This window comes from Bombyx mori, chromosome 4 (genome assembly GCF_030269925.1).
Source record: "Bombyx mori chromosome 4, ASM3026992v2".
Classification (NCBI taxonomy): Eukaryota; Metazoa; Arthropoda; class Insecta; order Lepidoptera; family Bombycidae; genus Bombyx; species Bombyx mori.
In genome coordinates this window covers 8,449,816-8,472,647 of record NC_085110.1, presented here as the reverse complement: position 1 = coordinate 8,472,647, position 22,832 = coordinate 8,449,816, and the positions used below count along the sequence as shown (strand labels likewise).

Genomic DNA, 22,832 nt, shown 5'->3' with positions numbered 1-22,832 from the left:
TAGTGAGCTAAATGAGTAATATATATCTTTAGAGCGAAATGATATGTATCTATCTTTTCAGCTCAGTGATACATCTTGCGCATCACTACTATCTACTTATAGGAAACCATAGATAATACACTTATTATATGTATTTTTTTTATGGATTTTATGACCTGGTAACTAAGATTTTTAAGTCATGTCTTTTTTAAATTTATATTCTTATTTTTATGAAAAATGATAATATGATGAAATTAAATGAAATGAAGTAAGATGATATGAGATGAAATATAATCTCAGTAAAATGGTGGTCAGTTATTAAGATTTTTTCAGTGGACTTTTTAGAGGATCCCGAGAAGTTACATACAGCGGCTTTGTTTCATTTTCCCACATTTGTGCATTTTCACAGATACTAAACAGTTAATAAACCACCGTTATTACTCTTTTATACCTGAAGAAACACTAAATAGACAAAATAAAACAAATCATACAACTTCATTCCTCACGTTCCCGTCAAAAAGTCCCTTTGCATTGCAGTCAAGTCATTTAATATGTGTAGCCATGATAAAAAAAATGTTAACTTTTGACGGATAGCGAAAAGCGTTTTTCATATAAAAAAGTTTTCAATAAAATTAAAATAAGACGACTTAAAGGTTTTAGATACCAGGTCCAAAAATCCTTTTAAAAAAATTTGTCTGCAAAGCTGTGTTCCCTTTGCCTATCTAATTTAACAATACAAAATTTTCAGACTTTTTCTTTAAAGTTAAATTTATTCCTTGTAAATAGGTACCTACATACTTAAATCTCAGATAATAAAATTAATTCGTCATGAATAAATCTCTAATTATGACTTCATGTTCGAAATTAAAGATGCTAAGAAGTACACCAGTATTATGTCGAACTTTGACGAACAAGATTGAAGATATTTCTACTCATACAGGCCAGGTACCTGCTGGAATTGCAAAAACATCTCGTAACGTGAAAATGCATCATTTACTCATTTTTATTATACCAGTACATTTCATTGCAAATGATTTAAAATAATAGTGATCTTACATAATAAATTTGGGAAAAAGTCAATCGCTCAAGGCAACAATATTCCTCATTATATTTTCTGTTTTAATAGAAATGGGATTCTGATGACTACAGGCTGGTAAGATTTACTAATGCGCCAAAACAAGTAAATCCGAATTGGGCCGTAAATTTAATTGCGGAAATACCTCCTAAAGAAGTAACTGAAAGAGTTGTTTGGTGTGATGGAGGTAGTGGCCCAGAGGGTCATCCACGAGTGTATATTAATTTAGTAAGTAACTCAAATAAATAACATATAGTATGCTTAATATATCGTAAATTGTAAGGCTTGGTTTCAATTCATAAGACTAAACCTACAGTCCTTTTTTATTGCTTATGAAGGCAGATGACAAACTTGACAGTGAGTAGTCATTATCATTTGTAGATATTAGTAATTCCTGAGGTACAGCTAAGCTCCTGGTTATTATTATGTTGAAGAGAAGAGGAGTCCCCCATTCAAGGAATAGAGATGTAGAAATTAGTTCTGGAAAAACATTGTGAGCAAATACATGTTTAAGGTGATAACAGCCTGTGTCAATATAATCATTTAAAATCAACTGCTTTCAATTACTTCAGCCAAAAGACATCCCAGATGATTGTCCATTTCAAAGATAAATGATAATTGCTTTATTAGAACTATGCTCTGAAAGTAATTTTTTTTTTGTTCAATGGGTGGACTAGCTCACATCCCACCTGGTGTTAAGTGATTACTGGAGCCCATAGACATCTACAACGTAAATGCGCCACCCACCTTGAGATATAAGTTCTAATGTCTCAGTATAGTTAGAATTCTGACTGCTCCTTCAAAACGAAACGCATTACTGCTTCATGGCAGAAATGGGCAAGATGGTGGTACCTACCCGCGCCGACTAACAAGAGGTCCTACCTCCAGTAATTACGAAAATTTACTAATTAATTTTGTGGGTTTCATTTTTATTACACAATCGTTATTCCTTCACTGTGGTAGTCAATCATGAACATTTTTTAGGTACATATTTCATTGGAAAAATTGGTACATACCTGAGGGATTCGATTCCTAGTGCATGGCTAGATATGAATGTACTGGATGTGTTATCCTTTAGGCAATGACAAATTCATATCGTTAATTTATAAAAAACCTTCCAATTTATTGTGCATTATATGTGTCATCATCCACAAAGCAAGTATGCTAATAGCTAATTCTTCATCCAATGGAAAGTTTTGTGAACTGTAATAAAACAATAATGGCTAGACAAGGTCACAGATTACCTGGTGTTTAGTGATTACTGGGGTTTATAATCTGTTTTCTATCATCCACTCTATCTCATGTCTCATTGTTTGCTCTTTGTGTCCTAACCTTCTAACTGAAACTCATGACTGTTACATGAGGACAATTGTAATAGCCTGAGCTGAGTCACAACAGAGTACCTACCACCAGAGAACTGGACAGAAATTAGGGGTGAACATTTGGAAGTTTGGCAGAAAAGGCTAGAAGACATGTTTTTTTCTGCAAAAACAAGAAGTAGCGATCAAATAAAATGCATTTCTATAGGTTTCTTGGTACAGATGTGGTAATGGAAATCATTAATTCTTATATGTTTTCAGGATAAACCAGGTGACCATTCATGTGGATACTGTGGATTAAGATTCATAAAAAAAACTGGTCATTAAAGTTTGAACTGTCCAAGTCATCTTTTAAACGTTTTACCTGGATAATTTGTAGTTATGAGTAAATTAAAGATTGTTTTATGTTATATTATGTTTTATTGACCCATTTTTTTTCTGTGAACAATGCTCAACTAAATGTTATTGTTCATTCCTATTGACATAAATATGCAACTTATAACATTTAAATGGTGCAAACAAGATAAATAATTATTCATACTTAAATATCGTAAATGTATGATAATACATTATTTAAAACTCACGCTCACTTTGTGGTATTGGTCACTAAATATTGATAAATGGTAATATTAAGATTAACAATTTCTATTTTACACTTTTGAGACAAACAAATTACACTAGGTAACATGTATATTTGCACAATTAAATTTAAAATAGTGCTGTATTTGCATTTCTTCAATTACTGTTGTTGACTTCCTTATTTTCTTCACGCATTTCTTGTCTAATTGCAATATTGGATTGCAAAAGCTCTTTCAATTGTTGGTGAATATCATCATTTTTACGCTCCAAGAAATCCAATGCAGAATTAAGTTCATCTAATGTAGATTCTAATAATTCATACTCTGTAAAGGATTTGATAAGTTATTTAAAATTATATATTCTCATAGGTTTATTATTTTCATAATATTTTATCCTTCTGGATTGTTTTTATATTAAAATAAAGAAATAATTTACTCATTTAAAAGCTGGATTAAGATCCAAACAGGTTTTGAAAGAGATTTTCATTAAATTGTAATTATGTCAGTATAAGTCATTGCTGTCTTTGGCAGATGAATATGCAGCTCCCATAATAGTGTGATCATCATCATATCATTAACTTCTAGGTTATTAGTAATGTCAGCTGACAAAGAATCCTTTCACCAGAACCTAAGACTTTTTCGTGAGTAGAATGATTGAATGATAGGTAACGATACCATCATTTCTGTTAAAAAAAAACTCGTGGAAGAGACAATACAGTATACAAAAGAATCCATTCCTTAGGAGACCCAGTATTACCAGATATATGTGACATGAGAATGTCTGGTAAAATGGCTCATCCCTGTATGAGTTACAAGTAATTTGTAATGGAATGCTAACCCAAAATTACAAAGAACACAACAATGCCACAAAAACAATACGAACCAAAAATTCCTGAAGACTTATTCAGAGAATAAAATGACCAGCAGCAGAATGGTATAAGGATACACATTGGATATTATGAACTTATGCATAATAATATCATTTTCACTGCTATTTTAGAAATATTTAATTACTTTAAATAATCCCATTACACTGATAGTCACAGAACATGATAGTAAAAGTGTGTTTAAATATAGGAATGAAAGTGCTACAAGCAACAAAAATAAATAAAAACGAAATCAAATTTTAAAACATCAATATTTATAATTTTGTTCATAATAATTAAAATTTTACTAACACCGTAACATCATCTGAAACTTATTTATTTGAAAAAATTGGTAATGGCATTAATTTTAAAGTTTGATTCATATATTTTTTAATTAATTGCAGAAATCTGGGGATAGTACCAATACCAATGTCATGTGAATAGATAGTAATAGATACACAAAGTTTTACAATTAATTGAAATTGAAAACAGTTTTGCTATTGTTGATCTTTAGTGCTGGGGAATACGCTTGACGCTATAAATTTACTTCAATTTACCTTCTGTTATATCTTCATTGTTATCATCTTCTGGAGGTTCTATGTTTTTATTAGATCCATTTTCATTTTCACCACCATTTTTTGTATTATCACATGCCATTTTATTAGTCGTTTAATCTATGATTTTGGTTCAAGTTCAAGTGGCGAAACATAGATAATACACTGAATTTTGTCGAAATGACATTTGACAGGCTTACTTTCGTTTGTTCGATCAGTCTAAACTATAGTAGTTCAGTGGTGTAGTTAGTCCGTTGATCTTTATCGTAGCGTTTGTAATATCTTTGGTTGGGAGCATTTGGCGGCAACACCCAGTGTCAAATTGTTTTGTTATTTTATTGTTTCTGTTTAAATATGTAATATTGATGGATTATTAACCTCTTAGCATGACGCGTCTTGCACATATCCAAAATGGAAAATAAAATATATTGTAATAAGAGAAAACCTTTACTGAATATAAGGTTTTAATAAGCTAAAATTAACAATAAAATTTGCTTTTATTACATTAGGTACATACATTGACAAATAACGAATAAAACAGATTGACAATGACGTCAACTTATGGCTGATAATTTCAACTAAGAAGTTTACATCATTCTCCCGCACTATTTTAAAACATAATCTTTTGAAAATCCTGGCGTTTTATGGACGCGACCAGATCTACGAAGTGTTGGCTCCGGCGGTGGTGATGATGGTAATTCTGTCTCTAGCTCTCTGTTATTATCAAGTACCACAGGTCCCGTTTCATTAGATGAAGGAATCTCCAAGTTTTGGTCTTCTGTTTCCGGAAGTGGTTCTGCGACGTTATGATAATCAATAGTGTGTTCATTATCTATTCGCAGATCTACCCTTTCTGAACCCAATGGTGCTAGATGACGATTCGACACTGTTGTTTCTCGGCTATCTGGAAGCCGAATGTATGAAAAGTCAGGATTGCTGTGTATCAATTCAACCTCTTCTACTAATGGCTGATATTTATTTGTACGATTAAATTTCTTCATCAAGACTTGTCCAGAATTTGTAAGCCACGATGGAACAGAAGTGCCGTTTGTAGATCTTCGAGGATGTCTAAACATTCTTTCATGTGGAGTGCAATTTATGGTTGTACAAAGTAATGATCGGATTGAATGTAAGGCTTGTGGTAATACTTGTTCCCAATTTTCTACCGAAAGATTCTTCGTCTTCAGCGCCAAAAGAATCGTTCTCCAAAGAGTAGAATTCAATTTTTCTACTTGACCGTTACCTTGAGGGTTATAAGCTGTAGTTCTACTAGTGGCAATACCTCGAACATGTAAAAATTCCTGTACTTCAGCAGAAAGAAATGCTGTTCCGCGATCTGAATGAACGTAAGAAGGCATGCCAAATATTATAAACAAGTTGTTAAGATGTTTAATCACTGTTTTCGAGCTTACATCTGAGCATGGGAATGCAAACGGGAAACGTGAAAATTCGTCAATCACGGTAAGTATGAATTTGTTATTATTATTTGTTGGAACTGGTCCTTTAAAATCTATGCTAAGGCGTTCAAAAGCAGCCGTCGCTTTAACAAGTTTCCTCTGGTCATCAAAGGTATTTCGGAAGAATCTAGGTTTTATTTCAGAGCAGGTTCGACAAGATTTTGTCATTGTTCTGACTTCTTCAATAGAATAGGGAAGGTTTTTAGAGCGAACCCAGTGAAACATTCTTGTTACCCCTGGATGACAAAGAGCCTCATGCAGCGAGAAAAGTTTTGCAGTACGTGTTTCTACAGTGGCACAAACTCGGGATAGTGCATCAGCAGCATAGTTATCTTTTCCCGGTCTGTATAAAATATCGTATTTGAAAGCAGCAAGTTCCAGTCGCCATCTTTGAATCTTTTCATTCTTTATCTTACTTGAATGTTTCATATTAAACATAAAAGAAACCGAGCGTTGGTCAGTTACCAACTTAAAATGTCTACCAATAAGTAAATGTCTCCATTTCTTCAATGATTCCACAATGGCGTACGCTTCTTTTTCAATGGCGGAATGGTTTTGTTCGCTTGAATTTAACGTTCTTGAGAAAAACGCCACTGGTCTAGAATTTTGCGTAAGTACTGCTGCAATGGAATGATCGGAAGCGTCAGTTTCCACCGTAAAAGGTATATTTTCATCAATTGCATGTATAGAAGACTTTGCGATATCATTTTTCAAGCCTTCGAAACATTTAATTTGCTCGCTTGTGAGTGGAAAAATCGTCGTATTAGCAAGTGAGTGGATCCGTTCAGAAAATTTTGGAATCCACTTAGAATAATGTGCGAACATGCCGAGTGTCCTTCTTAAGGTCGGTAAATCGCTTGGTGGAGGTAAATTTATCAGTGCCTTGAGTCGCTCATTGTCAGGTTTAATTATGTGGTTTTGAATATTATAGCCTAGAATATTAAGTGACTTTTGAGAAAATTTGCATTTTTGTATACTCAGTGTTAAACCGTATTTCTTTGCGGCATTCATAAAACTTTCTAAGTTATGATCGTGTTCTTCAAGAGTACGGCCAGAAATAGTTATATCATCAAGATACGCATATGTGTTTTGAAGCTTCTCTTTTCTTATAATCCAATCGATTGTTCGTTGGAAGCTCGAAACACCATTTGTTACTCCAAAAGGAATACGCCTGAACTGGTACAAATTTCCCAGTGCTTCAAAAGCGGTAAATTTCCTTTCTTCGGGTAGTATAGTTACTTGATGGTACGCGTTTTTTAGGTCTATTAGGCGGAAAAATATATTCTTTGCCACTTTCGAAACTAAGTCCTCAATGTTTGGTAAAGGATACGCGTCGAGTTCTGTGTAACGATTAATTGTCTGAGAGTAATCAATTACAAGGCGTTTTTTATGAGTTTCGCTTTTTGTTATTAGTACTTGGGCCCTCCACGGTGATTTACTTTCTTCAATCACGCCCTCTGCTATAAGATTTCTGATTTCTTCTTTAATAAATTCACTATCCTCTTTGTTGTGCCTTCGAGACTTTATAGCAATAGGTTTGCAGTTGGGAGATACATTCGCAAAAAGCGGTACAGCGGGTACTGATGCTTCAGCTACGTTACATACTTGAAGTGGATGTTTTGGCCCACCGAAAGAGAACTCTAGCGATGAATGTTCTTCGAGGACATCATGGCCGATAATTATATCAGCACAAAGATTTTTCACTATAAGAAGATTCACATTATCATATCTATGATTTCCGATTTTCAAGGTTTGCCAAGTTTGACCTTCTACTTGTGAAGTATAATTAAGAGAGGCCATAGAAATAGTCTGATTGCAGGATTTTCTTTTTAACCCGCATAGTCTTGCAAAGTTGTCATTTATAAAACTGATGGAGCTGCCGGTGTCGAGAAGTGCTTCTGCTCTTATTCCTCGAATATAAGCGGGTACAGTAGCTTTACATAATGAAGAAGGTGACGCTGCTGTGATACAAGCGGAAAGATCTTCACTACCAACTACCACAGAATTTGTAGATTTAGAAGAGCTTCTACAAACAGTGGCAAAGTGCCCCTTCTGTTGCAGAGCTGACAAGTATTTTCAAATGCAGGGCAGTTCTTACGAGGATGTATTTGACCCCCACAAAAGAAACATATTTGTCGTCGAGGATTATTAACAGAAGAGCAGGTCTCGTTGTGCAGAGTTTGTGATTTCGAAGAGACTAATGTTGGTTCTTTTGGAGCAACAGCATTTAAAGAGACAGTATTGAAGTTTTGAGAGGTGATCTCTGCAGTTTCTAGAGAGAGTGCTTGGTTGTAAGCTTGATCAAGTGTTAGAGTTAAGTTTTCTAAAAGCCTTTGTCTGATTTTATGCGATGATATACCGGATATGAAAGCATCACGTACGCTATCGTTTTTGTTTGTTTCTGCATCAACAGCCACAAAATCACAATCTTTAGAAAGTAGTTTCAAAGCTTGTAAATATGTGTCAATACTTTCTTCTGGTCGTTGTTTCCTTGTTGCTAACACGTGTCTAGCAAAAATCAGATTTTTTGGTTTTACATACAGTTTTTGCAGTATTGTGATCGCTTCTTCGTAGTTCGTAGCTTCGCTTATATATGTGTAGATATTTGGTGATATATGGTTTACCAAAAGTTGAAACTTTATGCTGTCCCATTTTTCTGGCGGACGAACCGACTGTGCATCTGTTTCTGAAGCGGTCGGCTTCTGCACGAAAATGAAGTTTTCGAAAGTTTTACGCCAATGTATCCAAGCTTGCGTACTAGAGCTATCTGACGGGTCGATATCAAACCTTTCAGGGCGGAGATATCTATCAATTTTTTTATTTATTTAGCTTATTAAATTGTAATAAGAGAAAACCTTTACTGAATATAAGGTTTTAATAAGCTAAAATTAACAGTAAAATTTGCTTTGATTACATTAGGTACATTGACAAATAACGAATAAAACAGATTGACAATGACGTCAACTTATGGTTGATAATTTCAACTATGAAGTTTACATCATATATCATTACAGTTTCAAAATCGCATATGAATAAAATCACTTAAGATTACACACACATAAAGGTTTATGTCTTCAAACCAAGTTTAACGCACGTAAGAATACCTATTATAGTTAAAAACCCTACATCTTCGGATTGTTTACGGAAGTTGAAAGTTAGACGAAAACGCAGTAAATGCGATAGTGCGACCGGCCTATCAAGCAGGTTCTTCTTACTCAAAAAGGTTCAAGAGAAAAACGAGAAACGCACACACACACACTACCTTCGCACGAGTTAAAAAAAATTATTGCCATTGTAGGCAGAAGTGAATGTTTTTTTCCTACCTATTCGCTCCTAGCCTAAGGGGGCTATTCGTAATTCATTTCTTTCGCTTCGCTTCAGGTGATCCTTTCGCTGTTTCGCTTCGAATAGATCCAATTACTTACTGCCTTCGTATTATCTTTGCAACGCTTTTATAGTCGATACGACATCTCTACAATCATCGAGAATATTCCCGTTAAGTCGAGCCGTTCGATATGTGTTTGCGCTATTTGAAAATAGATGGCGATGAACTCCTCGATCATTCTCGATTTTACTAGATTTTTGATATTCGTTTCTGCTGTTTCACGATCGATGGCGATACTCTTGCCAGCGTTACATTATAATAAAGTTTTAAAGTACCTATATAAAATAATGGATATTTTATTTTCATTCAACAACAGAATTGGACTGTGGCGCCCAAAGACTACATACATCCATACATATGTATAATCATCGGAATATACGAAACGAGAATAATGCGCAGGACAGAAGATATATTTTGTATAAACCATTTCTTAGTTACACATTGATAATGATATGAAAAAAATATTTGATACGAACTATATAAATTCATCCTCATAAAACAACAGTTTATTCCACTTTGATATGTACACTTTTTTCCAACCAAAGGTGATGGTCTTCATAGACCATATCAGCGTCACCGGGCGAGTAGGTGAGCTCACAGATCTCAAGCCTGACGTAGTTGCTAACACGAACCATAGCAAGAGCTTCGCAGAATCTACCATCGTATCGGAAACGCGACCCACTGAGAAGATTCTTGGAGAAACTCAATGGGCTGTGTCTGTGGGTTAATTTACTTGCCGAGCCCTTCGTCGCCAGCGATGGGTTCGACGAGAACGATGACCGGTGCTTGGGGTACTTAAAAGCACCGTTAGTGGGTCGGGAGGATCCGAGATGTCGAAACCCACTTTTACTACAGAACGCAAAATTCACATAAACAGAGGACGTTTCATACGACCTACTTAAATACATAAAATAGTTATATACACAAACATTCGGTTGACAACAATTAGTATTGCGGATAGTGTTACAAAAATTTCAAATGTGTAATATTGTAATATTTTCACATTAATTCGGTTCTCTTTATTACCTAGCTTATTTTAATCACACAAGAGTCTTTAACACAGATTTCTACGAAAATGAGATAAGGTAGTAATGAATATAAGAGAAAGTCACGTTCTAAATTTAAATATAATATCTTTATTTATATATTATAACAGTATTTGTGGCCACACTGTATATTTAGTTATACCAAAAAAGAAAACTGCGATTTATTTAATACTGAGATCATCATAATATTTAGACTTCACCTATCAATCAGAGCTTGATCATTAAAACTTCACAGTGCACAAATACATCGTTAAAAGCTGTTAGCGTTAGTGGGCGTCAAGTATTCTTCATACATTACTGAGATCTTCATTCAGTTACTATAATCGCAACCTAGAGTCATATTCTGTAAGATATCGACTAAAGTGTTGGGCTTTATTTACAGGATTAATTTCTTTTGATTGTGATCGAAGACACCAAATATATCCTTACTAAAAACTAAATAAGCTTTAGGAAAAAATAAATAATTTATGTAGAGTCTAAATTACATACGAACATTTTAGGCTGTTACTGTTTTATTTTAATATAAATCAGAACAATCTAAATAACAAATAGTTGCACGCTTTTTTTTTCTATTTGAAGCTAGATTAATAGAAGCAAAAACTAATACGTGTTAAGCATCTATGTGATTATTTAAAACTATTTTAAATTAAGTGAATAGTACAATATCACTGGTAGGGCCGTCGATATCCGAAAGCTTCCCCGACGAGCCATCCGTCGAAGTGAAAAGTTCGCCTTTATGCTCCTCTGAAGAGTTCCTTTAAAGAGGTTAGAGTTAATTATTCGAATATTTCTTAGACATTATCTATCTATATATCTATCTTATTTTTTACTGGTGGTAGGACCTCTTGTGAGTCCGCACGGGTAGGTACCACCACCCTGCCTATTTTTGCCGTGAAGCAATAATGCGTTTCGGTTTGAAGGATGGGGCAGCCGTTGTAACTATACTGAGACCATAAAACTTATATCTCAAGGTGGGTGGCGCATTTATGTTGTAGACGTCTATGGGCTCCAGTAACGACTTAACACCAGGTGAGCTGTGAGTCCACCACACAAAGGCATCTTTCCTATGACAAACGCGATCATAAGCTGTTGCTCACGGACAACGACAGGAGCAAAGGCGTGTGCCTTCACTTCAAGCCGCTGCCAAAACACTGTCAGAAATGTCATTTGAAAACTTGATTTGCGAATATTCTTACTTTGATCTTAGCACTTTCACATATAACAAATAGAGCCACGTTATATTAGGGATAGAGTAATTATCTATTAGTAGCATTAATGAATAATTTATAAAAACAGTACAGTGTTTCCAGATATTATCTTAAACGTACAAATTAACTTAACGGACCACTTTAAGTTGGTTATGTTAGTATGTATAGTATTTTACAGTGTTAATCAATTTTATTCACCTGGCTTCGACGCGATTAAGATCAACCTCACCCGACAGGCTATCTGAGTCGTCGTTAATTGACGTTTGTGAGTCTGAAAATATAATAAGATTTTAATAAAATTACCATAAAAAGATATGTTACTGGTACAAAACTTCTAGAATACAATAAAAATGCAAGTTCTAGCTAGCTCGTTACTGTGTAGTAAGTAGCCTTGCAACAAAAACTAAACGACCGTAGCACACTCATCGTTTTCCCTCCTTTCTGACTGGCTTACATTGCCAGTTTGTCTTCTCACTCGTAAAAATCTACGGCAATTAGTTCACAGATCTGTTTATGACAACATACTTCAGGTTTGCCGTCAAGTCATGGCTAAACGTGTATTAAACCCTATTAAGTTTTGTCTTTAAAATTAGATGTTCTCCTGGACCTATCTCGTGTAGTATATGGATTAAATTAATGACTCGATTTATTATCAAGGTGAAATACAACTACCTCTTCTTATAATCTGGTATATTTTTTCTCACAAAAGCTAACCTAAAATACAGACGATTAACAAAAATAAATGTCTGAGCAAATAGAATATTACAAACTTTTTAATTTCGTGCTCGCGTCAATCTTCATAACTGCCATTTTTTTTATTGCCCTTGTAGGCGGACGAGGACACGGCCCAACTGATGGTTAGCGTCGCCCATGGAATTCAGCAATGCTAGGAACAGAGCCAAGCCGCTGCCTACCAGCCAAGCCACGGCCTACCAGCCAAGCCGCTGCCTACCATTTCCTGCCATTTCAATTTAGTGTCATAGGTCTCTGCATTAGAGTCCCGAGCCTCTATCTTATCGCTGGAAGCCTAATTGGTCTTTTCAGCTAGGCCCGCACGGATAGATGAGTTCACGGGCTCAACCTGAGAGAATAACACTAGCCCTAGCAAGAGCAGTGCTTAGTAGAAATAACCTCAAATCGGAATCGCGACCCACTGAGAAGATCCGGTGAGAAATTCAGTGAGCAGTGTCAATGTGTGAGTTCGCTCGTCGAATTCTCTGTCTTAATTGAAGAGTTCGACGAGGATGATGACATGTATCGAGCGACGACGGATTTGGGTTGTCTCGTCGCCTGGGTCGGATAAGAGTATCTGCTCACAATCACCACTAAATATTTAAACACTTATCTCAGAATTACTTATACACTCGAGAGCAATGAATCCGGATCACTTAAAAACCTATAAATATCGGAAACTAAGAATGGTAGCTTAATGAAATAAATTGTGTTTAGTAGACAATTAAATACTCATTAAATTAAGGTTTATTTAAACCTTTTGGTGGGTAGGTTTAAAAGGAGACTTTTGAAGATGAAACTACGAAATTACTGCATTTGATTTTTATTTTGTTTCTAATCTGTCATTTAAGTGGGTATATAAACCATACCTAATGATAATGTTCAATATTTATTATACAACCTGTAATCATGTTGCTTACAACTGAAGAATGCACCAGAATCCTTACGAAATGCTGGAAACCGGCCGGAGTCAGCGGGATATAGCCAGAACTGTCGATGTCGCTGTCAACAGTACAAAGTTCTCCAACGTTACGAGGAAACTGGCTCTAACCTACGCAGACCAGGAACAAGCAGGACTAGGTGTACCACAGCACGAGATGATCGATACTTGGTGAACACCATGCGTCGTAATCGCTTTCTTACAGGAACTGAACTTAAAAATCAGTCTCGATGCCTCAGAGGACGTAACCCAAGCGCATGGACAGTAAGACGACGAGTTGTTTAAGCTAACTTGAAACCACTTAGACCTGCAAATGGCTCTAAACTGGAGCGTGGTGATTGAACTTCAAGACTAAGATGTCCCAGAACCGTTTAAATTAGACTATTGAAGATTGGTCGAAAGTTATGCTCTCTGACGAATCAAAATTTATGCTCTACAAGCACGATTCAAGCAAGCATGCATAGACGAAAAAGTAGCCTACGGTGGTGGGTCTGTACTTGTGTGGGCCGGAATTTCATCTGAGAGTCGCACAGAACTGGTGTTCATAGAAAATGGCCCTTTAACTAGCGTAAGATAGAAGATTGGAAGAAATCCTTAATGAACACGTTGGGCCATTTATGATCAATTTGGGTGAAGATGTTATTTTTATGCATGACCATGCCCGACCTCATACAGGTTTCAGTGTGAATGACTACCTACACGAGATGAACATTACATGTCATGTTTCCTGTTTGTGTTTTAAGGCGAGATCAGCAGTTTTTTCTTCTTTATGTAATTTTTAATAAATAACATGTAGTGACTTATAAATTTTATTACTTTCATTTAAGGGGTATTACATTGTCTATTAAACACCGTTTATTTTATTAAGCTGGCATTCTTAGTTTCCAAGATTTATAGTTTTACGCGCTGGGGTTCGCGATAAATAAAAATTCTACCGAATTGCAAGTTAACACTGTATTAAACGCTTAGAACACTTAAAACACTCAACAAACAGTTTAAAACTCTCAATTCGCTTCTTCCGTTTCACTTCAGGTGATCCGTTCGCTGTTTCGCTTCGAGTAGTTCAGATTACTGACTGACTGCGTGCCACCCCTGCAACGCTTTTATAGTCGATACCTCATCCCTAGAATTATCGAGAATATTCCACACATCTCTAGTATTGTTTCCGCTATCTGACAATAGATGGCGTTGTACTTCCCGACAGTTCTAGGTGCTACTAGATCCTTCGATATTCGTTCCACTATTCGGCGATAGATGGCGTCTCTTACCGGCGTAACAATAGGTTTCTTTAGGTGACCCGCATTCATTGCTTTCGAGTATATTTCTTTTTAGTAATTCTAGGCTATATTGTATTAAAATATGATAGGAAAATCAAACCCTACAAATTTTATTTTGCCGATTTATGTTGTTTCATTTTATTATTTAGCTTAGCTATTATTTATATTAGCTTTATTATTTATATAGCTTTATATTATATAGCTTTATTATTTATATTAGCTTCTGTTCCCGGCTTTGCCCACGCAAAAAGTAGCTTTCCCAAGAAGTAATTTTATCCAAATTCATTCAACAGATTATATGCTTGGTTGAATAAAAAACATTGATATTAAATGAATTGTGTTTTTGCAGATCCACTACGATCTATTATTTTGAGTAAGTACAGTCACAGTCGATATTGTATAGCTGACCATGTGAAATGCAAGAAGAGCCTAGATGAATTCCTACCATTTTCAGCGTTTGGCCCTGGGATTAATAAATGGTCATTGTTAATAATAGCTATTCATAAAATAAATTGTATTTCGTAAAGTAAGCAAAGTTATTTTCAATATTATCACATCAAACCTTTAGAGGCTTTAATATTAATCCACTGATCCTCTAACTATGTATGTCACGATAGTGAAAACATGGAACGATGTAAATCGACGCCAACACCATCTAGTCACAAAATCGCGAACCATAAATTGTCGAATTAAAACCGAATTAAAATAGCACTAAACTTGAATTGTTATCCCACAGAAACATTTTGTTAACGCCATGTTAGTGATAAGTTCAAAACTAAGGTTTTAGATCGAAATTGACTATTATCAAGAGAAAAAACATTACCAGAATAAAAAGTATTATTGTCTTTTAATTCTTTTATTCAGGAAATGGTGTATCTCTGTGACAAATTTTTGGCATAACCATTCAACCGTTTACACGTGGTTGAGTGACAAGCATTCAAACATCTTCACAAACTTTGACATTTATAATATTAGTAGAATTAAACCTGCCTAATTTGTTTTAATATAAATAATTGTAAATAGACATGTTTTAACAAAAACCGACTTCAAATAGAAAAAAAAAGATATTCCAAAACAAATTAATGTACACTAAAAACAGTAATCATCGAAATCGGTTGGCGTGATATTGAATTATTGACTAATTCGTCTGTTAATCGCGCACGTACTTAATGCAAATTTAAGACTTATATGGTTTTCTCATGGATACCATTATCAAAACTAGACTGTAATGGAACAACACGGAAAATGTAATGGAACAACACGGAAAATGTAATGGAACAACACGGGAAGCGTTAGCTTTCTAATAAAAAAAAAGAATCATCAAAATCGATTCACCCAGTAGAAAGTTGTGAGGTAAAAAACATAGTCGAATTGAGAACCTCCTCCTTTTTTGAAATCGGTTAAAAAACGAAATGAGTCAGTTATCCAATTATCTCGGTGATTACCAAGACCAATGAGCAAGTACTTACCGGAGGTGGCAAGCCGGTGTGTGGTGAGGTACTCGGCGGAAAGGTAGGGGGGCAAATCGTCGGCCGCGTCCCCCGCACCTCCCTCCGCCCCTAATGTCTCCACCACGGAGAGCCACTGTCCATTGTGGCACCGGAACCTCTCCACCTTTTTTAATTTTATTGCCTAGATGAGTGGACGAGCTCACAGCCCACCTGGTGTTAAGTGGTTACCAAAACCCATAGACATCTACATCGTAAATGCGCTACTCACCTTGAGATATAAGTTCTAAGGTCTCAAGTATAGTTACAGTTACATGTTATCACAGTGTATATATCTGATACTCTATTTATCTATTTAATCTTTATTGTTCAAAACGGTGAAAATACCACATATATGTACTTAATTTGTCTATGATGCATGTGTATACAGATATAGTGAGAAAAGATTTTCCTTTGTAATTTGTCGGAAAAGTTCGTATTTATCGTGCTCTCTCAAATAGCTTCAGTACCCATCTTAGAGCCGTAGGGGTAAGTTGCATCAGCAGACAGCTATATACAGTCAAACCTGGGTATGTGAGAACTGGATAAGCGAGAAAACTCTATAAATGAGAGTAATAGCCAGGACCCGTCATTTTAAGCTCCCAAAACCTCTATTAGCGAGAAACAGAAACCTCTGTTAGAGAGAGTCGTTTTTCCCTCATGGACCTCCGTAAGTGAGACTGCTACTTATCTATACCTCTATAAGCGACAGTCGAGCTTTATTTATTTATATTATTTAGGAGGAACAGATGAAAAAACAAATTACAAATTTAACATCTGCTATTTTATGACTCATTCTAATTTTCGTGGAAGTTCCTACCATTGTTTAAGTATTGTTTTCTCGTCAATATTGAACCTATTCTATTTCGTGGAACTAAATAAAGTTGTTATTTTATCGCATTCTTTTCGAATGGACACGTGTGCCTGTGTACCGTCCTGTTTGTCGGACTTACTCGTTAGCCAATTGCGAAGGAAAGTTCTGTTCTGCATCATGTCAAAACGGAAAATTAAAGTACTGTCATTAAGTGGTAAACTTAAAGTAGTGAATGCGATTGAATCCGGAAAATCGCGAAATTAAATTTAGAGGGTGCATTAGCGAGAAACTCGGGTTAGTGAGAAACCTCTATAAGCGAGAATGAGATTGTGTTCCCTTGAACTCTCGCTTATCCAGGTTTGACTGTATATGTATATATATAGTAGATAATATGTACGCAATTCAATGATCGATGGTACTATAACTGCAATCTTTGCTAGAATACTTTCAACAACTATACAAGTTTCATCACAATCGGATTATGAACGCATAAGACACTTATTCTATAAACATATTTTAATTTATGTATACCATGCATACCTTTATTCGGGCCGCCCATTCGTTCTGCATTTGTGATATAATATCGAGGCAAGAGTCACACATTTTCCTGATTTCAGCATTCTTATCTTGCATCAGATCAATGAGATATGCAGGAGCTTCTGTAAGCCCATGAATGATCACTAAGAACTTGTTAATAGTTAGGAAAATTCCGTTATTACCATTATAATTCGTTTGGTATATGTTTAAGAGCGTTAATATTAGTTACTAATCTAAACTACTAATCTAAACCCAATGGTTCAAATTCTCATTACGAGAGCAGTAGTAGGACTTTGGTCTTCCTCTTCTCCCTCTTCTTCTTTGGAGGCGCCGGAGTCCGACATAACCCGGTCTGTATCGACCAGGTAGCCGTAAACGGATTCTCCAGCGTAAAAAAAAAGGTATCAGTTCGGATTGGACATAATTGTTTAGTATCTAGTCTCTCTAGTATCTAGTCATCTAGTATCTAGTCTATGTCAGTATCTAGTAAACATAATAAAAATTTGGACCTGTCTGCGAGACGAGGTGTTCGGCCGCTTTGGGATGCGAGAGCAGCTGTCGAAAGGCGAAGACAGTTTGCAACACGTGTTCGTCGTCGGCCTGATGCGTGCGCAGCGCGACCACGAGCGCCGGCCCCGCGCCCGCACGCACCAGCGCGCCCGCCGCCCGCGACTCAGCCGCCACTGCGCCCGCCATCACCACGCCCTCCAGTAATAACTCTTCACTGCTCCCGCTCTCTACACGATCGTCGAAACATACAAAACAGTAACCGTGTTATAGATTTGGTTTTAACAAAAATTACAAATAAGCTCTTTAGCAAAACAAGATAGATATGCAATAGTGGAGCAATTTTAATTAAGACCTGTCTTATTGAAAGTAAAAGCTGTTTCTATTCAGTGTTTTTAAAATCATACCTGGATCCAAAATTTTCATGATGCAAGGTATCAGATTATATCTTTCTACTACAGCATATATATCTATATTTTCTGGATTGAGTATGTTGCTGAGAGTCCCCATGCATTCAATGTGAAACTCCTCACTAGTTTCGCCACTAGTTACGGCTCCCGCGATATCTCCGACGAATTCCTACCAGCATATTAGTTAAGTTTTATGTAAGATAAAATACAAATGCAAGTTCATTAATTTGAGACTCACCAAAAAAAGTGGTTTGTTTTGTGGATGATGGGAAAGGTTCCGAACAAGTTTCATGAGTACAGAATTGCAATACCGGAAAGCACGTGCCAATAGTTCACGAAGTCGGCCTTCAGCAGCCATTTGGTGCGCTGCTCGCTCACACCAAGCAAGGTTTACACATAATGCCAACAAAACATCTGTAGAGCCTCCCGATTCTGCATTGACATTCAACAGCAGCATGTCCGTTAACTACAGATGCATATATTGTTTAATTTTTTTTGCTGAATTACAAGCTAAAGCATATGCTGACTTACATGTCATTTCTGTGATGTATCTATGTTTTATACACCTACACATAGTAATCATTTTTATTAAAAGTAGAATAAGAACCATCACTAATACATTACAATATTACTATACGTTTCTTTCTTGAACAGATTAAAATAGATGTATTTTATTACATAACTATGTTATATATATATATGTTATATGTATATATATAAGATATGTGCTTACCAATTTTACACAGTCTGACTGTGTAAACATTATCTTAACGCGATCATCCATACTCAAATGGTAGAGTATTTTCATTGCTAAATTTATATGTTTTTCATCACCTAACAAAAAATTGTTCAATTAATAAATCTTATGGTGGAGAAGAAAAATCTTTTACAAGTCAAGTTAATTTAAATCACTTACTAGTAAATTGGACGAACTTTGGTAATAGTCCAAGTTTAATCATTTTATTGCGTAATTTTGTGTCAAAAGTAAGGTTAAATAATAACTTTAAAGTTACATTTACAAGATCAGCATTTGATGAATCCAATAAGGGTGCTAACTTTTCTATAATGGCTCGAGAAGCCATGCTATTTTTGTTTTCGACAAAAATTGAAAGCTTTTGAAGGAAGGACACAATAAGTATAAGTAAATCAATATTTGAATGCCTTTCCATGGCACCAATTAAAAGACCAACTATTTCCTTTTTATGCATCTTCTCTTCAACCTTTACATTATCTGCAATATTGAGTAACATGTAAAATGCAACTCTTAAAAGTTGCTCTTGTCGCTTTGACAAAGTTTTAAGCTTTCTTTTCAATTGTTCTTCATCACTTTTAGAAAGGCACTCATCTGAAGCACTACACAGCTCTTCATGATAGCTAGATACTAGAGATCTAGATTTCTGCAAATTCACATCTGCAACAGCCCAAGTGCCTGATTTAGGTCGTCGCTTTGGTTCGGGAATCCTACTTTTTGGGAGTTCGCTCTGAAAAGTAAATTTTATTTAAATAAACAAGATTATGACTGGTTTTTAAGTATTTGGTATTCATTTAAATTATTTTGTATTTTTTAGTAGTATTTACTTACTTTATCAGGGGTTAGTATAGATTTTTTTCCTTCAACTTTTTCTTTCCATTGATCATATCTTTTTAATTCATAATCTATTACATCCATACACAATGATCCTATTTTGTATTGTATAATAACTGGATGAAATTCATTGTAGGTTGAGAAACAAAAAAATGTGTATACAATATTGGTACTTAGTTCAATGCTTCGTTTCCATTCTTCTCTCAGGACTCTGGACAGGGCACTAAGTAAGGCTTCTAAAATGTATACGATATATTTGTTAATTTTTTAAAAAATATGCTATACTCTTTCTGTGATGTGTTTGATATAAATAACCAAAAATTATTTTGTTCAAAGATATTCATTTGTTAAATAAAAAACATATTATAGTTTACCATTTCTAGCCAACTCTAAAAGATTATCAGGGTTTCTAGCAAGTTGTAGAATGAGTGCTGATCCTTTAATTTTTTCAGGTATATCATCATATAATAATTCTACATAATCATCAACATGGTGCAAAACAGCAACAGGACCACTTTCCACGGGACTCATTGTTTCTCTCGACACTGAAAATAAATCATGATTTTCTAGGTCTTCTATACCAATATATAAATCTAGTGGGATTTTATGGATGTTCCGTTATAACTACTGAACCGTGCATCCGATTGACTTGAAACTTGGCTTTCATGTAGAAAATACATATACTTAATGGATAGGCTAATATTTATATGAGTGTTGGACTCCCTACACCAGTTGCGGGGGCGTTAATGATGAGAATCTTTGTGGTGGTGAGAAATAATAATGTCAATTTTAAATGTTCAGCGAGGCCGACGGGTACAGCTAGTCTAATTAAAAATCTCTAATACATACAAGTTCAAATTTTCCGTATTTATATAAAGTCTTTTTGTTGGATTTAACGTAATTTCCATACATGAACAGGATTTCTAATTACATATCAAGTCGATAGTATGTATGAGCATTTTGAATTGATTTAAAAATGACATACAATTTTTTTGCTCAACCCTTGAATGCAATATGTATGTAATAGCGTAAAAATTTGGATCCATCTTGCAATCAATTAATTCACTTCGGAACTTGCCTTTGAGATTTTCTGAAGGTTAGGTAATCCAAAAAAATATTCTTTCCTTTTTAAACGGTTCAAATAAAAATAAGATAATAATAAAACTCGAAAACTATTCCAATGTTACAATGTATTCGAACTAAGTAAAGAAAAAAAAAACAACATAATTTTTTATGGGATTTTATGACCTGGTAACTAAGACCTTTAAGTCATGTCTTATTTTTATGAAAAATGATATAATGGAGTAAAATGACATGAAATGAAGATGATTAATTTGGGACATTAATTAGCTGCGATGAATTAAATGAGATGATATGGGACGATATGTAATCTCAGGAAAATGGTGGTCATTTACTGAGATTTTTTCAGTGGACATTTGGAGTATCCCGAGAAGCTATGTCCAGCGGCTTTGTTTCATTTTCCCACATTTGTGCACTTTCACAGATATTAAATAGTTAATAAACTACCGTTATTACACATTTAAACCTGAAAAATACTAAATAGACAAAATAAAACAAATCACACAACTTCACTCCTCGCGCTCCCGCCAAAAAGTCTCAAAATATAACAAAACAATTTTTTTTAAGAGATTTTATGACCTGGTAACTGAGACCTTTAAGTCATGTCTTATTTTAATCTATATTCTTAATTTTATGAAAAATGATATTATGGAGTGAAATGAAATGAAAATGATTAATTTGAGACATTACTCAACTAGGATGAAATTAAATGAGATGATATGAGATGAAATCTAATCTCAGTAAAATGGTGGTCATTTACTAAGATTTTTCAGTGGACTTTTTGGATGATCCCGAGAAGTTACGTCCAGCGGCTTTGTTTCATTTTCCCACATTTGTGCACTTTCACAGATATTAAACGGTTAATAAACCACCATTATTACACATTTAAACCCGAAGAAACACTAAATAGACAAAATAAAACAAATCACACAACTTCACTCCTCGCGTTCCCGCCAAAAAGTCTTTAAATAACAAAACAACTGTCATGCAATGCCATAGACAATACACTTAATATTTGAATGCAATGCATTAGTATAATCTATGATCTACTCTTTGCACCGTAGAATAAATAGGCGGCTCTGTAAATTTGGCCCCCCTTTTTTGATTTTCGGATTTTTTTATTTTTAATTATTTGTTCGTCGTTTGTTCGTTAATGTTCGAGTGTAAAAATTGTTCGTCGTTTATTTATTTATAATGAATGAAACAAATTATCACCCTTAAGTTGCCCCCCCTTACTGGATATCTTTATTTTTATCGCTGATTAATTATTTTGATCAATTGAGTCGACTGTTATCAGAGCCAGCAATGTGACTTTTGGACAATTATTGGTAAATCAGAAAAACGAATTATTGACTTTGTATTCCATTGACAGTCACAAAACTCTTCGGAACGACATCTTAGATAAATAACAGGTTAACTATTAACCTTTATTTAATGCAGGTTTTGAACCGTATTCTTTGAAGGAGACGATTATATTCAAATCAATCTGTATTGACATATCAATAACATTTTTTTGTCCAAATGCACAGATTGCCACCTTTGATAATAGACAACTCAATTATCGTTTGTTCGACGACTATTGGTGATTGATTGCGGCTCTGTAAATTTGGCCTCCTTTTTTTATGTTCAGATTTTTTTTATTTTTAATTATTTGTCCGTCGTTTGTTCGTTAATGTTCGAATGTAAAATTGTTTGTTCGTCTTTTATTTATCTTATCTTATCTAATACCTTTAAACGAGCAATTCTCGTATATATGTATATATAATCGAATTCTCGGAAACGGCTCCAACGATTTTCATAAAATAAAGTATATAGGAGATTTCGGGGGCGATAAATCGATCTAGCTACGATTTATTTTCAGAAAATGTTGTTTTATTCGTGTTTTCAATAATGAACTTTATCGATAATCAACTTTATGCCTCTTCCCGACATCTATTGGCGAATAATAATACTATTTTTCTTAATTGAGAGCAACTAACTGCTTTAAAGACACAAC

General features: G+C 34.9%; 4 protein-coding genes across 7 annotated transcripts; 1 reads left to right on the top strand and 3 right to left on the bottom strand.

Moving 5' to 3' along the window:
* The first annotated feature begins 661 nt into the window (after positions 1 to 661).
* LOC101741774 (probable NADH dehydrogenase [ubiquinone] iron-sulfur protein 6, mitochondrial) lies at positions 662 to 2,783 on the top strand. Its single transcript, XM_004929234.4, has 3 exons — positions 662 to 924; positions 1,106 to 1,282; positions 2,635 to 2,783. The coding sequence occupies exons 1-3, from the start codon at positions 808 to 810 to the stop codon at positions 2,698 to 2,700; spliced, it is 360 nt and encodes a 119-aa protein (XP_004929291.1). The 5' UTR covers positions 662 to 807; the 3' UTR covers positions 2,701 to 2,783.
* On the bottom strand, positions 2,771 to 4,900 carry LOC101741970 (UPF0184 protein AAEL002161). Its single transcript, XM_004929235.4, has 2 exons — positions 4,375 to 4,900; positions 2,771 to 3,275 (listed from the first exon to the last, which is right to left on the bottom strand). The coding sequence occupies exons 1-2, from the start codon at positions 4,472 to 4,474 to the stop codon at positions 3,109 to 3,111; spliced, it is 267 nt and encodes an 88-aa protein (XP_004929292.1). The 5' UTR covers positions 4,475 to 4,900; the 3' UTR covers positions 2,771 to 3,108.
* Positions 4,901 to 7,822: 2,922 nt separating this feature from the next.
* On the bottom strand, positions 7,823 to 8,837 carry LOC119628436 (uncharacterized). The gene is made up of 2 exons (XM_062677108.1): positions 8,788 to 8,837; positions 7,823 to 8,633 (listed from the first exon to the last, which is right to left on the bottom strand). The coding sequence occupies exons 1-2, from the start codon at positions 8,835 to 8,837 to the stop codon at positions 7,823 to 7,825; spliced, it is 861 nt and encodes a 286-aa protein (XP_062533092.1).
* A 1,489-nt stretch (positions 8,838 to 10,326) lies between these two features.
* LOC101741495 (kinesin-associated protein 3) lies at positions 10,327 to 20,995 on the bottom strand. Of its 4 annotated transcripts, none has more exons than XM_012692973.4 (12): positions 20,835 to 20,995; positions 20,131 to 20,301; positions 19,754 to 19,992; positions 19,088 to 19,652; positions 18,905 to 19,005; positions 18,410 to 18,637; positions 18,169 to 18,340; positions 17,764 to 17,991; positions 17,258 to 17,376; positions 15,886 to 16,030; positions 11,666 to 11,738; positions 10,327 to 11,014 (listed from the first exon to the last, which is right to left on the bottom strand). In XM_012692973.4, the coding sequence occupies exons 2-12, from the start codon at positions 20,285 to 20,287 to the stop codon at positions 10,906 to 10,908; spliced, it is 2,136 nt and encodes a 711-aa protein (XP_012548427.2). In that variant the 5' UTR covers positions 20,288 to 20,301; positions 20,835 to 20,995; the 3' UTR covers positions 10,327 to 10,905. The 4 variants fall into 4 exon arrangements, 3 of the variants coding, with proteins under 3 accessions (XP_012548427.2, XP_037866627.1, XP_004929289.2); XM_038010699.2 differs by having other exon boundaries at positions 20,742 to 20,965; XM_004929232.5 differs by lacking the exon at positions 20,835 to 20,995 and adding an exon at positions 20,606 to 20,748.
* Positions 20,996 to 22,832: the final 1,837 nt, after the last annotated feature.